The sequence below is a fragment of the Oryctolagus cuniculus genome, chromosome 5 (assembly GCF_964237555.1).
Source record: "Oryctolagus cuniculus chromosome 5, mOryCun1.1, whole genome shotgun sequence".
Taxonomy (NCBI): Eukaryota; Metazoa; Chordata; class Mammalia; order Lagomorpha; family Leporidae; genus Oryctolagus; species Oryctolagus cuniculus.
Genome location: NC_091436.1, coordinates 62,556,409 through 62,572,675, shown reverse-complemented (window position 1 = coordinate 62,572,675; position 16,267 = coordinate 62,556,409). Strand labels below are relative to the sequence as shown.

At 46.7% G+C, this 16,267-nt stretch overlaps 1 protein-coding gene across 10 annotated transcripts in view; it reads left to right on the top strand.

Moving 5' to 3' along the window:
• The first annotated feature begins 2,142 nt into the window (after positions 1–2,142).
• ARMC2 (armadillo repeat containing 2) overlaps positions 2,143–16,267 on the top strand; it is a 143,417-nt gene continuing 129,292 nt past the window's right edge. For 4 of the 10 annotated variants that reach the window (XM_070073719.1, XM_070073715.1, XM_070073721.1 and 1 more), the window contains exons 1-3: positions 2,143–2,280; positions 11,774–12,034; positions 15,825–15,897. In XM_070073719.1, the coding sequence (XP_069929820.1) occupies positions 11,817–12,034; positions 15,825–15,897 (291 nt within the window). In that variant the 5' untranslated portion in view covers positions 2,143–2,280; positions 11,774–11,816. Of the gene's footprint in view, positions 2,281–2,369; positions 2,508–4,537; positions 5,170–11,773; positions 12,035–15,824; positions 15,898–16,267 lie in introns of those variants that run through there. The other 6 variants (XM_070073724.1, XM_070073718.1, XM_070073723.1 and 3 more) reach the window with 4 other exon arrangements.

Genomic DNA, 16,267 nt, shown 5'->3' with positions numbered 1-16,267 from the left:
CCAATGGCACCGCACTGCATCCACTGGAGTTCCCGGGAGAGAGGCGCCCCTCAGTGGGAGTCTCCAAAAGACCCAGGCAAGATCCACACGGATCACTTGGCTCCTAGGCCAGCACAGCAAGCTCCCGGCCGCTCAGCTCAAAGAAAGAAGTGCGCCATCTCCTTGCTCTCCCCTGCCTGCTCTGTGCCTACCTAAGGTTGGGCCTCACACAGCCTCTAGAGACCACACGAAATCCACCACATCCTTTTGGAAGGCCAACCACGGGCCTCCAGCCTGGCGTAGGGTCAGGCGATGCGGACTTACTTTCAAGCAAATCTGGTGCATATCTTGCACCCAACATTATAATTTTGGAATTTTGAGACGGTTGGTTATCTAAGAATAAACAGAAGGGGCAGGCCTGGTGGCGTAGTGAGTAAAGCTATCGCCTGCATTACTGCATTCCCTGTGGGCACTGGTTCTTGTCCTGGCTGCTCCCCTTCCAATCCAGCTCCCTGCTAATGGCCTGGGGAAACCAGCAGAAGATGGTCCTAGTGTTGGGGGCCTGACACCCAGTGGGAGACCCAGATGAAGCTCCTGGCTTGGGCCTGGCCCAGCCATCTGGGAAGTGAACCAGCAGATGGAAGATCTCTGTCTCTTTTAAAAATATATATAAAAATGGCCGGCGCCGCGGCTCACTAGGCTAATCCTCCGCCTTGCGGCGCCGGCACACCGGGTTCTAGTCCCGGTTGGGGCGCCGGATTCTGTCCCGGTTGCCCCTCTTCCAGGCCAGCTCTTTGTTGTGGCCAGGGAGTGCAGTGGAGGATGGCCCAGGTGCTTGGGCCCTGCACCCCATGGGAGACCAGGAGAAGCACCTGGCTCCTGCCATCGGATCAGTGCGGTGCGCCGGCCACAGCGCGGCGGCCATTGGAGGGTGAACCAACAGCAAAGGAAGACCTTTCTCTCTGTCTCTCTCACTGTCCACTCTGCCTGTCAAAAAAAAAAAAAATATATATATATATATAAAATGTTTTTTAAAAAAGAAACTTTCCATCCACAGGCAAACGATAACCAGCATTAAACATATTTTTAAAATGGCCGTGAGAGACCAATATAAAGTTGCATTTTATCAGCTCTCACAAGTCACAAATTCAATGCACCAGTTATGGTTTCATATGTGGAGTCCAGCGGGACTGGATATGAGCATTCAAGCTGACTCTGGAAAAGATGTCAGCCCTGAGAAACACTAAGATTTTGTTTCAGGTCCTAACATTAGCCAATCAATAATAAAAGTGTTTCTTGCTCATTGTGTTCAAAATCCTCTTGGGTACTCTGAGAATATTTGCATTCCTGTAGTAGAGATTCGCGTCATTGTCACTTAACACAATTCCTCCCACATAGTATATGTGGCTTAATTATTCTTTACAAGTGACTTCGCACCCAGGGAGGTGGCATCTTTCCAGCGTTGACAGCACTGGGGCCGACACATCTCCGTGTTTCTGCAAAGCGGCTGGAACGTGATTAACGTCTCCCTTGCACCTCCCGCCGTCAAGTGCTCAGGGAACACGATGGGACTTCTACCTTGACAGGTGCAGCATAACAAGAGAGGCCTGGCCTCGGCTCCGGCTCGCCTGTTATTAGCCCAGGGGCTCCCAGCTCCGCTGCAGCGTGTGCCGGCGGGCGCCCCTCCGCAACGCGGCAGTGCGGGCAGGCGCGGGGGCTGCCCGGGAGCCAGCCGGCCGAGCCTCGCGGATCGCAGAGCTCCTTACACCTCGCTCCATTTCTCCTCAACCCCAGATTTCCCTCCACTTCACATCGGAGGAAACACTGAGTCGCAGTCCGAACCAGTAAGTCCCGACTCGTACCCTCGGGTTCTCCTATCCTTAAGCCGCCGCCCTGCCTAGCGACACTTAACAGAGGCGCGGAGATGTCGCACCGGCTCCACCGAGGCGGTTCCCAAATTGCTAACTTGAAAGCAGACGCCGCCCCGCCGCGCGGGCCTCAAGCGACTATCCTCTTCCCTCTCTCCCATCTCGGAGCCCGCATCCCCGCCTCCAGCCCTCGCCAAGCTCCTCCCACAAGGCCGGCGCCACGCCCCGATGCTTCTACGCATGCGTTGGCGGCGCCGGCGCAGGCCCAGTGGCCCAGCGGCGACCCGCGACACGGGGACGACCTCGCCCCGCCCCGCCTCGCCCCGCCCTCTTCTTCGGCGCTGTCGCTCAGCTGGTAGCTGCGGCTGCTTCGGGAAAGCGGGAAGATGCGCTGAACCTCGGCTGCGGTGACCGTATCCAACGCTCCTCACAGGTGCTTTGCGTCCGGCCGGACGCCCCCTTCCCTGCGCCCCGGCTCGCCCAGTCCTCCCGGCGGCTGCCGGACTCTGCAGCTCCGAGGGCCCGGCGGTAGTTTGTGTACGGTTACCATGGAGACGCAGGCCGGCGGCTGAGCCGCGGGGCTGGCGGGCGCCGTGCGGATGCCGCCGCGCGGGACAGCCGGTATTGCCGGCCGTGGGCGAGCCGTGGTCCCCGCGGGAGGTGAGGCGTCCAGGCCGGTTCCCCCGGGGACCCCCTCCTGCAGGGGTTGGCTTTTCTGTCCCGGGAGGGGAGCGAGGCGAGGAGAGTATCCCGTGCGTGCTGTGCGGAGTCGGGCGCGGATGTCTTTAGTTCCACACATGCGTGGTGCTCGGCAGCTGGTGGGCAGTACTTGTTGAGTGAGGGGATGGTGGGCTGAGGGCCTTTGTCCAGGCAGGTGGTGACCTAAGGAAGGCCACGCAGATTGTGCCTGGACCCTTCCAAGCAGCAGCTAGGGCCTCAGCGGATGACCAGAAGCCAATGGACCACAGTGTAGCCAGTGCTGCTTATGATGCATTCCCAAGAGGATCACGGAAACCCTCCCATCTGCTCTGAAAGCAAGCAGCACCCTATTTGTATCCTGTTTTGTGAATCTATGAGATCCTCACTAGTTGATGAAGTTGATTTGGCATGGACATTCAATAAAATGCAGTAAATCCTTGTATAGTTTTTTCATGATACACATTTCCCATGAGCTTTTTATATAGAAGATTGATTTATTTGAAAGGCAGACCAACAAAGAGAGGGAGAAGCAGGGAGAAATCTTCCATCCCCTGGTTCACTTCCCCAAATGACCACAACCCGGCTGAGCCAGGCTGGAGCCAGGAGCTTCTTCCAGGTCTCCCACCTGGGTGCCGGGGCCCAAGGACTTGGGCCGTCTTCTGCTGCCTTCACAGGCACATTAGCAGGGAGCTGGACCAGAAGCAGAGCAGCTAAGACTGGAAACAGGCACTCCAGTTTGGGATGCCAGCATTGCAAGTGGCAGCTTAGCCTGCTGTGCCACAGCACCAGCCCCTCCCGGGAGCTTTTGGAAGACTCCCTATATGTGTGCATCTCAAAAATAAACAGCTTTCTTTTTTAAAAAGTATTTATTTGAGATGCAGAAACACAGAGGTCTTATTAGCTTGTTCACGCACCGAGTGCCTGTAATGATGTGACCCAAGCAGGAAGCTGGGAATTAATTCCACCCGTGTCACCCACGTGGATGCCAAGAACCCAATTACTTGAACCATCACCGCTGCCTCCCAGGGTGTGCTAATGTGGGAAGCTGGGATCAGGAGCAAAGCCAAGACTCGAGCACAGGCCCCTCCGGTAGGGGATTTGGGTCCCAAATAGCGGCTTGCCTGCTGAGCCAAATGCCCACCCCAACTTATCTTTTAATTCCTGTTTTTTGGTTTGTTTTTAATGATTTTATTTATGAGCCAGGAGCTTCTTCTGGGCCTCCCATATGGGTACAGGGGTCCAAACGCTTGGGCCATCCTCTGCTGCTTTCCCAGGCGCATCAGCAGGGGGCCGGATTGGAAGTGGAACAGCCAGGACTCCAACCAGCGCCTGTAGGGGATGCCGGCACCACAGGTGGAGGCTTAGCCTACTATACCATAGTGCCAGCCTGCCCATTAAGTTTAACAAGAATTCTCTGTTTTCATAAGGGAAAGCACCTCTCCCCTTTACATTTTAAAACTTACAAAATGTATGGAAAACTTGAACAAATGTCATCCTTTCTTTTGCAGTTTGGTTTTTCAGTCATGGAGGGAGTTTTTCCCCTGTCTTGGAACAGGTGGCCCCTGGGCGGTGGTTGTTAATATTTTTTTATGGGCCGGCCGACATACTGAACCACTTGGCATGGATTATTCCGACAGTTCTGTGGGGCAGATATTAACCCTGTGTACACCCTACAGATGAGGAAACCGGCTTAGGGATGTTAGAGGCCATGTGCGAGGTCACAGAAGACTGTGAGAGGGGGTATCAAGTTCAAAGGCTTTCCCAGTGCCTCCTTGTGTCTTAGGCTCTTGTTGACCCAGAAGTCATTCAGAGACCTGGAAGGGGCCCTGAGGATTTGAATAGCAGGGAAAAGAGTGTGGAGATGGCCAGCCTCCCCTGTGGCAGGCATTCTAATGGCGCAGTGTTGCATTTAGCAAGAAGGCTTTGTTTTAGATGGCTATGAACAGCAAAGATAAAGATAGGTCGTTATAGTTAGCTGTAAAGATCTATAAACGACTCTAAACGTCCCCCAACCCAGTAAGAAATTATGTGGGTTTTAAAACATTCTTCACTTTCCAAACTCTCCTGCTGCTGGCGGTGTTCAGCATCCCAGGGCCCAGTGGACGCCATAGACTCGGGGCAGCGTGCTGCAAGACAGAACTCGAGTTTCCTTCTTTCCCTTCCAAGCCTCCTCTCCTCTGGTCTTTGGGAAACTGCCCCTGCCCTCCGATCATCCCTTGCTTTGCCCGCCCGGTGTTGCCTCTGGCCCCCTCCTGTCTTCTCAGCCTGAAACCCTGTGAGTTGTCACTCTCTGTGCCCCTCACTCATCCTCGTGCCACGTCTTGCCCCTACGTGTGTCACCTTCACTCCCATGTCTCAGGCTTTCCATGCTTGATTCCTGACCACAACGTCCGCCCAGCCCTCACCCACACCAGGCAATCAGAGATAAAGTGAAGGAAGCCAACAGGGCAGGGGGGAGGGAGGCATCTGGACTCAGCTCACCCCATGGCGTCGTGAGTCAGATGCCGTGTGAGATCAAGTTCCGTGCACTCTCATAATCCACTGTGACATATGCCTTCGATTCAAGAAGCCATGCAGGCTCCGTCTGGAAATTCTTGGCGCCAAGTGTTGGCCTTCAGCTGTGGTAGGGAAGGGGGTACTGGGGGAGGGGGCTCTGAGTCTGGTAGGGCGAGGTCAGCTGCACGGTGGAGGGCTTAGGGACACAGGCCAGCTGGAACCCTCCTGGCGTCTGGAAGAGCTGCACTTGACCCAAGCAAGGAGAGTGGGCGAAGCTTCTGGGAAGTGACCTCCAGGAGTGAGGGGGGTGATTACCCAGGAGCCACCTGACCGCTCCTTCTGGCCTCCCTCACTAGATCACACCAGGCCTTAAAATCTGGTGGGTTGGGGGCAGGTAGGGAAAGGCTTTGTGGCACAGGGGATTAAGCAGCTGCTTGGGACTCCCTCGGCCCTGTCAGAATGCCTAGTTTGTGCCCTGGCTACCCTGCTTCCAATCCAACTTCCTAATAATGTATTGTGGGAAGCAGCAGATGATGGCCCAGGTGCTTGGGCCCCTGCCCTCACATGGGAGATCCAGATGGAGTGACAGGCTCCCGGCTTCAGCCTGGTTCAACCCTGGCCATTGAGGGCATTTGGGGAGTAAACCAGCAGATGGAAGATTTCTCTCTCTCTCATTTTCTCTGTCACTCTGCCTTTCAAATAAGTAAACAACAACAACAACAACAACAACAACAAAAATTACTTTTCTTAAAGTTACCCAGAAGTAATTTTTAAAAGAAATTTTTAATTTGTCAATTTTTATTTAACTTCTTGTCCTGTCATTGAGTTTAATTGGTCCAGATCCAATCTCTATCCATACATACCCAATATGTTCTTTATTTTTTTTTTAAAGATTTATTTATTTATCTGAAAGGCAGTTACAGAGGGAAGAGGGAGAGGTCTTCCATCCGCTGGTTCACTCCCCAGATGGCCACAACAGCCAGAGCTGGGCCAGGCCGATGACCAGGAACTTCTTCTGGGTCTCCCACATTGGTGCCGGGGCTCAAGGATTTAGGCCATCTGCTGCTGTTTTCCCAGGCACATTAGTAGGGAGCTGGATCAGAAGTGGAGCAACTGGGGTTTAACCAGCGCCCACATGATGCCTGCATCATAGGCAGAAGCTTATCCCGCTGCGCCACAATGCTGGTCCCGCCCCATATGTTCATGATGCTCTGCCCCAGCTCAGCCGTTGACTTTGCTGGAACATCCTCCTCTATGCCGTCCTCAGTGCCAGCCATGCTATTTGCTCACACTCAGCCCAGTTTTTCAGACCCAAGCCCAAGAGCTGCCCCTTCCAGGATCTCCCCCAGATGCCCTGTACTAATCAGAAATCTCTTCCTACTTCGTAATCACATGGCAATGCACTTCTGCTCTTTAAATTGCCATCATTAATGTCTTCCTTGTATTAAAATCACTTGGGTATAAGAAGTGCCGGTACTCAGCTGGTACATACCAGGAAGGCTGCTCCTGCTGTGAAATATTGATTTGTGTCCATACTGGTGGGTGAAGAGTTGCAGGCTCAGGGCTTCTCAGTACCCTGGCATAACTGGTCTGGTTGAATATCATCTCTAGGCATCTGTCTTTGCGTTTTGTTTTGTTTTGTTTGTCTAATAATACTTAAGGCTGTATCCACCTCAAACACTGTTGTGGGGATTAATTGAGATAATGTGGCAAGAGGCCTTAGCAGGGTGCTTGGTATTAAAGTCAGTGTGTAGTGTCAGGTATTAAAGTCAGTGTGTAGCATAGTGGTCCTTTTTGCTGGGTGTGAGGACAGTATCGTGTTCCTCCATGTTCCCAAAGATTTTGCACATAGAAACAGTTGATCAATACTCTTACTCAGGGCATTTGGTGCAGTGGGTAAGGCACTGCTTGGGATGCCCATATTCCATATTTTAGTGTTTGGTACAAGTCCCAGCTCTGGACCACTATGCTACACACTGACTTTAATACCAAGCACCCTGCTAAGACCTCTTGCCACATTATCTCAATTAATCCCTACAACAATGTTTGAGGTGGATACAGCCTTAAGTATTCTGATTCCCGCTTTCTGTTCACCAAAAAGAAAAAAAAATTCCCCAAAGCCCCACTTCTAACCTGGTTTGCTTGAATTATTAAATATTTCCATGTTTGAGTTAGTTAATAATGTATTAATATGACATCACTAGATTAACTGAGTAAATCTTATATTATTGTTCCAGTTTCTCATCTGTTTTTTTTTTTTAAGATTTATTTATTTATTTGAAATTCAGAGCTACACTGAGAGAGGAGAGGCGGGGGGGGGGGGGAGGTCTTTCATCCGATAGTTCACTCCCCAGCTGGCCGCAACGGCCGGAGCTGGGCTGATCCAAAGCCAGGAGCCAGGAGCTTCCTCCAGGTCCCCCACACAGGTGCAGTGGCCCAAGGAATTGGGCCATCCTCTACTGCTTTCTCAGGCCACAGCAGAGAGCTGGATCGGAAGGAGAACAGCTGGGACTAGAACCAGTGCCCACATGGGATGCCCGTGCCTCAGGCCAGGGCGTTAACCTGCTGCACCAAAGTGCAGGCCCCACAGTTTCTCATCTGTTAAAGTGAGATTTGGGTGGGGAGGGGAGAGGAAGGAGGATAGAAAAAACTGTACTAGAATTGGTGGCAGAAATTAATAACAAAAAAAGGTCTGTTAGCTCATTTTCTAGTTGGTCTAAATTCTGTATGCCAAAATAATTTACAAAACTTTTGGAATTTGACCTGAGTAACTGTTCCTGCTTTATTACTCTGAGAACAAGGATAGTTTTCAATGCAAACTAAAAGATAGCCAGAGAGAACCTTGGGCCAGGAATAGCAATACATTATTACTCCCCAGAGCACTCTCTCCCAATTTTATTAGTTTGACCAACTGCCTTTGGATGTCGCTAGACTGATTAGTGCCATATGAAGTCAAGGGGGTGGCAGTCCTGAAGCTCGTTCGTGTATGGGAACCTCTTCTCACTAAGAGGCATCATTTCTTACTGTAATGGGCCTTTTAAAAACAAGCCAACAGGGCCTTGCGTGGTGGTGCAGTGGGTAAAGCCTCTGTCTGCAATGCTGGCATCACATATGGGCACCAGTTCATTTCCCAGCTGCTCTACTTCTGATCCACCTCCCTGCTAATAGCTTGGGAAAAGTGGTGGGAGATGGCCCAAGTGTTTGAGCCCCTGCAACCCACATGAGAGAACTAGGTGAAGCTTCTGACTCCTGGCTTTGGCCTGGCCCACCCCTGGCCATTGTGGCCATCTGCAGAGTGAACCAATGGATGGAAGATCTGTCTCACTATGTCTCTCTCTCTGCAATTCTGACTTTCAAATAAATAAACAAATCTTTACAAAGAAAAAAAAGCCAACAGACCTGTCATGGCCACTTAAGTTAGATGTTGTAAGACTGTATTTATGTTATATATCCAAAAATAATAGATGTTGTAAGACTTTATTTATGTTATATATCCACAAATAGTATACCTATATACATACACATATAGGCATACCATATATGTGTGTGTATATACAGAAAGTTCATGGAAAATTCATATTATGGAAAAACTGCATGCATTCCAAAAACTTTTTATACCAAAATGTACTCATACTAACTTGTTATAATGTGTCTGAATAGGATCTAGTTTGAGGCACTAAGAAGCATAAGACATCAGCTTGAAAAAAGTCCCCTATCAAAGCAACATGAATTCTGCTAAATTTGAAGCAAAAACAAACATCCTATTGATAGAGAAGTTTGAGAAGAATGCTATAATCACTGATGCATTACAAAAAGTTTAGCGGGGGACAGTTCCCCCGACAAATCTGCTGTTTTACAAGTGGGTAATTTCAAGAAGGGAAGGGACATTGTTGAAGATGATGCCAATAGCCATAGGCCATCCACACCAATTTGCCAGAAAAAAATATTTGATCTTGTTCATATCCTAATTGAAGAAGACTGACAATTAACAGTAGAACAACAGCCAACACCATAAACATCTCAGTCGGTTCAGCTTGCACAGTTCTGACCAAAAAGTGGAAGTGGAGCAGTGTTTCTGCTCAAAATATATGAAAGCCCAGGTCAGCTGCAGACAAGAGCAGAGAGTATGATAGAAGTCTTCAAGTGAGAGCAAAGTTCTGGAACATTCCTTGGAAGAATTGCAACAGGAGGTGAAACCTGGCTTTACCAGTATGATCCTGAAGACAAAGCATGGTCAAAGCAGTGGCTACCAGGAGGTGAAGTGGTCCACTGAGAGCCAAGGTCACAGCAGATACTTATTTGAGATGCTCAAGGCGTTTTCTTGTTGGTTTTCTGGAGGGTCAAGGAATGACAACTCCGCTGAATAGAGAAGGTTCTGAGAAAGTGAGTGGAAGTTTCAGCAGAAAAACACCCAGGAAAGCTTCATTAGAGAGTCCTTCCCCACCATGACAATGCTTTCTGCTCATCACTCTCATCAGCAAGGGGGCTTTTCTGGGTTTTGGTCAGAAATCATTAGGCATCTACCATTTTAGTCTTCCTTTGGCCCTTTCTGATTTCTTTTTTGTTTCCTGATCTTAAAAAAACAATCTTCAGAGGGTACCCATTTTTCTTCAGTTAATCATGTGAAAACCACTGCATGACCTGGTTACACTGACCTGGCTACCTGAGGAATGGGCCCAGTGGTTCACACTATCACTTACAAAGGTGTCTTGAACTTGATGGAGCTTATGGTAAAAAATAAAGCTTATATACTTTTTCTTTTAGTTTGATTTCTCTGTGAAGTCCCCTCATACATTTTTTAAAAAGTAATTTTAAAGATGTATTTTTATTTATTTGAAAAGCAGAGTGACAGGGAGAGAGAGAGAGAGAGAATCTTCCATCTGCTTGTTCACTCTCAGAATGGCTGCAGTGGCTTGGGCTGGGCCAGGCTGAAGCCAAGAGCCAGGATTTCTATCTGGTTCTCCCATGTGGGTGGAAGGGGCCCAAGCACTTGGGCCATCATTTGCTGCTTTCCCAGGTGCATTAGCAGGGAGCTGGATCAGAAGTGGAGCAGCCAGGACTCCAGCCAGCAGTCCAGTCTGAGATGCTGGCATTGCAAGAAGCAGCTTAACCTGCTGCACCACAATGCCAGTCCCTAAAAAAAAATTAGCACTGAATATTGTTAAATATAGCCAATCATATAAAAAGTATTAGGAGTGAAACATGACTGCCATAGTTTGTAGTCATTAAGTATTAATGTATATAATTCTAGTCTTGCTTAAATTCAAAATTCTGTATCAGAAATTCCTAAAATACTATTGTGTATCCAATGGCTTTTCTGTTTAACTCAACACTTGGCCTTTGCATGTGAGAAGAATGACATATTGTTTGTAGTTTTCATCTTATGCTGTTCCCCAGAAGCTCTTCGGGTGGGGCCTGGGTGGAACTAAACAGATGTTCTTGTTGTCTGTGGTTGTGTAACAGTTTAATGCATTGCATCATAACAGGGCAAATCTTGGTTTGTCTGAGGACTCGCCTGTTGATTCTACTTATAGAAATGGGGTTTTTCAGTTTCCTTGGGCCTATATCACTTTTTTTTTTTGGCAGAAGTTGTTCTAAAATTGAGTAGCTGATATTTGTAAGTAATTTATGGGCCTCTGTCACTCTAGAGATAATCACATTTTTTTTAATGGGGTGAGAGATTTTTTTAAAGACATAAAAGCCTATTACCCTACTCTGATTAGAACTAAAAGTCTGCCCAGTTTTAAAGTTCATATTGTATTCGTTGGACATACTAGTATTTGAGGGGGATCTGTGTTCTCAAGGCCCTCGTACATTTCCTCTAACTGAGGAAAATGCACAGGGGAGGGACCATTTGATGCTGATATTGGACATATTGGTTTTCATTCAGGACACTTTTTTTTAATAAATTTTTTTTAAAGATTTATATATTTATTTGAAAGGCAGAGTTACAGAGAGGTGGGGGGAGGGGGGATCTTCCGTCTGCTGGTTCACTCCCCAGATGGCCACAATGGTGGGAACTGTGCAGATCCAAAGCCAGGAGCTTCTTCTGGATCTCCCACGTGGGTGCAGGAGCCCAAGGACTTGGGCCATCTTCTACTGCTTTCCCAGGCAGAGAGCTGGATGGGAAGTAGAGCAGCCAGGACTTGAACCAGCACCCATATGGGATGCTGGCACTGCAGGTGGCGGCTTTACCCGTTATGGTCAGCACCCCACCCCCCCCCACCCCCGGGGCACTATTTCAAACTAAAGGTGATTTGATTCAGTGGATTCAAATATATCAGGCAAATATGAGGCTGGACCATTCTCTAAGTTTAAAGTTTGTTGTAAAGCAGATGTAGGTTGGAAATAGGCCCCAGCTGTCTAAAATTTAACCTTATAGGAACATTTTGTGTGGAAGGCAGTGGGGAAGTGGAGGAGACCTTAGACACAAAATTTTAACAGAACCCCCAGCATAATCTTAGAGGTCGGAGATCTAAGGTGATTCCCAGTTCTTGTTCTGTCTTCTTTCCTGATCTGTCTTCCTCCCCAAGTTCAGCTTTGGTCTTGGTTTCTTCCCTGCACATCTCTCCCGTCCTGACCTTCTAACTGCCTGGTGGATTTGTAAGGAACACCTGTCCCTGAGTGTCTTCCAAGCTTGCTGAGGAGGACTGTGTGGACAGGGTTAAGCAGTCCTCTTAAAGTGCTGGATACAAATAGGTGATGTTTTTGTACCGTATCTTGATTCGCAGGGTGCGCTGTCTACCTGGAGAACATTTTTCTCTGAAGGAGAAGATGCTGTCCCCACATGAGAACAAGTTGGAAAAACTGGATCCATTTTATAGACCTTCAGCACCCAAACAGAAGACCAGTGCGGAGATCATAAGCGAAGCGCGAAATGCACTACGGATGGTTAAAACTCAAAGACCGTTTACCCCGCAGCAAGAGCAGAGAAAGCTGTTTGGAGCGGGATCTTCAAGAACGCCAGAAAACAGGCCTCCTTCCACCTTCAGGTCTGAGGACATTTCGCCTAGATGTGTGCTCAGAGATTTAAGTGCCAATAACAGCCTCCCTTAATGCTGGTTATGGATAGCTGTTTGTTTGTTTTTAATATGTTTGAGAGACAGAAAGAGACACACAGAGACAGAGGCATACAGATAAGAAAGGGAATTCTCATCTGCTCATTCAGTCCCCAAAGGCCCGTAACAACCAGAACCGAGCCAGGGCTAAAGCCAGGATCTAAGAACACAGTGGCAGTTTCCATTGCCTGGCAGGAGCCTCATTACCTGTCCTACTGCCTCCCGGGGTCTGCATTAGCAGAGGGGAGGTGGACCCTGAACCCTGGAATTCCAGTGTGTCATGTAGGCATCTTAACTCTGGCTTAACTGCTAAGCCAAAGGCTCGCCCTGGTGTGTTTCAGTTGTTGTTACTAACAGGCTTTACTTCGGAGAGCAGGTTTAGGTTCACAGCAAAATTTATGGAAAGTTATGGTACAATTACTCCCCACCCCGACACATGCAGAGTCCACCCCCTTGTCGACATCCCCCACCGGAGTGGTCCGGTTGTCACAGCTGCTGAACCTGTACTGATACGTCATTATCACTCAAAGTTCAGGTTCTCCTTCGGGTCCACTGGGCGTTGTGCAGGCCTTGCGTTTGGACAGCTCTATAACGACAAGAGGTGTGTACAGTGTGTTGCACTGTCCACTGTTGAGGTGTAATGCAGTGTAGTTTCACTGCCCTCAAAATCCTCTGCTAGTTATCCCACCCCATCAACCACTTTTTACTGCCTTTTCAGTTTGGCTTCTTTCACTCAGTAATATGCATTTAAGTTTCCCCTATGGTTTTTCATGGCTTGATAACTAATTTTTTAGTACTAAATAATACTCCGTTGTCTGGGTTTAGCACAATTTATTCATTCACATCTCCCTTGCTTTCAAGTTTTGGCAGTTACGATGCGGCTGCACTTATCCACGTGCAAGTTTTTGTGTGAAGTAGGTTTTCAGCTCCTGTAGGTGAATACCAAGGAGCACAGCTGCTGGGTCATGCGTAACAGTATGCTTAGTTTTGTAAGAAACTGACAGCAAACTGCTCTCCAAAGTGTCTATACCATCTTGGATCCCCACTGGCAATAAGTGAGAGGTTCTCTCCCTCCACATCACCACCACCGTTTGGTGGTGTTGGTGTTCTGGCTTTTGGTCATTCTGATAGGTATGTAGTGGTATCTCATTTTAAAATTTACATTTTCCGAATGACTTACAGTATGGAACTCCTTTTCATATGTTTCTTATCCGTCTGTATGTCTTTTCTGCTCAGATGTCTGATAAGGTCTGTGACCCACTTTTTAATTCATTTATTAAAAAAGGTTTATTTATTTATTTATTTGAAAGAGTTACACAGAGAGAGAAGGAGAGGCAGAAAGAGAGAGAGGTCTTCTGTCCACTGGTTCACTCCCCAGTTGGCCGCAACAGCCGGAGCTGTGCCGATCCGAAGCTAGGAACCAGGAGTTTCTTCTGGGTCTCCCACATGGGTGCAGGGGTTCAAGGACTTGGGCCATCTTCTACTGCTTTCCCAGGCCATAGCAGAGAGCTGAATTGGAAGCAGAGCAGCCTGGACTTGAACTGACGCCCATATGGGATGCTGGCACTGCAGGCGGTGGCTTTACCTGCTAAGCCACAATGCTGGCCCCAATCCATTTTTAATTAATTGTTTTCTTATCAAATTGTAAGAACTCTTTATGTGTTTTGTATAAGAATGCTTTATCTTACATATCTTATGCAAATATTTTCTCCCAGTTGGTAGCTTTTCTTCTTCTTCTCTTGGTAAAGCCTTTTGCAAAGCAGAACATTTTTAATTGTAATCTTAATGAAGTATGTCTAGATTACCACATCATTCTCATGTGGCTCATGCCTTTGGTGCTGTACATAGAAAGTCATCACCACACCCAAAGTCATCTGGACTTTCTCCTGTGTTGTATTCTAGGAATTTCGTAGATTCACACTTTACGTTTTGGTCTGTGATCCATTTTGCGGTAATTTTGTGAAGGTTGTAAAGTCTGCATCCGGATTTTTTTTCTTTTTTACATACATGTCCAGTTTTCTTGCCTTGTTAGTTGGAAAGGCTATCTTTATTTATTTATTTATTTTTTATTTTTGACAGGCAGAGTTAGACAGTGAGAGAGAGAGAGAGACAGAGAGAAAGGTCTTCCTTCCTTTTTGGGCCGGCAGTGTGTGGCAGGCTGCTCTTCTGTGCTGCTGGACACCGCAGGGACCCACAGCTTTCAGGCAGCCACACGGTCTCGAGGGTGCCAACCGAGTGGTGCTCTGTTGTGCTCTGCTGCTGAGCTAGGCTGTTCAGTAGGTTAGACGTATTGAATGCACCATGTCTTCACCTGATGACGGATCTGTTGGGACGTCACTCTGTCGTTCAGTTAGGGAAGATCCGTATTGCTTTTGCTGCTCTGTCAAAGTTCAGTTGACTGTGCCTATAGAGTAAATTTCTGGACTCTATTCCGTTCCATTGATCTGGGTGTTCTTACATCAGTACTGCACCATCTTGATCACTGTAGCTTTATACGATGTCTTCAAGTGCCAGTCCTCCATCTTTTTCCTCTCTTTGAATGTTGTGTTGACTCTACTGGGTTGTTTGCCCCTCTGTACTAACTTCAGAACCAGTTTGTTGAAATCTACACTTGCTTACTGGGGTTTTGATTGAGATTACATGAAACAAGTAGATCGGTTTAAGAAGAACTGACATCTTGACAATGTTTAGTCCTCCTGCCCATGGTTACTTTCATTGAGTCTTTTTGTTGTTTTCTTCAAACAGATCTTACATATATTCTTGCTAGCATTAAACCTGAGTATTTAATTTTGGGGGCACTAATATAAATGTTATGTATTTTCATGTCAGTTTCCATTTGTTCATCGCTGGTATATAGGAAAGCAATTTTTTGCATTAACCTTGTATTCTGCAACTCTGCTAAATTTATTTATTAATCCCAAGACTTTTTTTGGTCAGTTTTTTTAGTGTTTTCTGCATAGATGTCATCTGTGGACAAGAGTTTTATGTCTTCCTTCCCCATGTGTGTGTGTTTCGTTTCCCTCTCTTGTCTCACTGCGTTAGCGAGGATCTGCAGTGTGATGGTGAAAAGCAGTGGTGAGAGGACTGCAAGAAGGCTTCAGGGCATTACCCTGGAGTCTGGGGTCAGATCCGGACTTTGTAGTTATTCCTTAGCAAACTGAAGAAGTTTTCTTCTGTTCCTGCTTTGCTTAGGGTTTTATCATGAATGAGCATAGGATTTTGTCAAAAGCTTTTTCTGCCATCTATTAAAATGATCGTGTGATTTTTTTCTTCTATTGCCTGTTAGTTTGATAGATTACATTAGTTGATTTTCACAGTAGTTTTTTTTTTTTCCACTTTTTTTGGACTGATGTTCAAGGTTTTTGACTGATCTTCAAGTTTCCTAAAGGTAATTACAGACCTTGGGTTCAGAAAGTTACTTTGGAGAAAAATGGCTAATAATGGGTGTTATATCAGCTTTATAAAGTGATATGAACAAAGTTTTAAAATAATCTCTTTATATATTTCTTCTTTTCATTATTCAATACTCTAATCTTCCTGAAAGTGGTGAAAAGACTTGTGAATAGAGTGTTTTAAGTACTATAACATTTTTAATGTACTTTTTCCTCAAGTCATATGCATCAGATACTTTTACTTGCTTTCTAGCTGGAGTTAACTAACTTATAGTGGAAATAAAAGGGACAGTTCTCCCCAGACTAATACTCTGCACCATCTCTCATGCTAGCCTCCATGCGTCCAGCTTTGAGTCATCTGATTCCAGGCCTATCTCTGGCACACGTCTCAGCCCGCTAGAGCTGGTGAGTACTTTATATTACCACCAGTGCTGCAAAACTAAATTGACCAAAAATACTTGGAATCAGCACTAGCATGTACTAAGAAAATTATCATATGGACCTAAATGTACTGGTTAATGGAACACTTCTATAATTTACCTATAGTTCGATAATAAATTTCAAACATAGAAAGTAACTTGTAAACAGAATATTTAATGATATCTTTGCTTTCTAAGTAGTTATATATGATTATTTTTTATCAGTTATATATACATGTTTATACATAATTTATTATAAAATAATATATATAACTATATATATTATGATTAAGCATAAGTATAGCATTACATATAATATTATATATATTTATTCAAAGATTTGTTAAAAAACAACA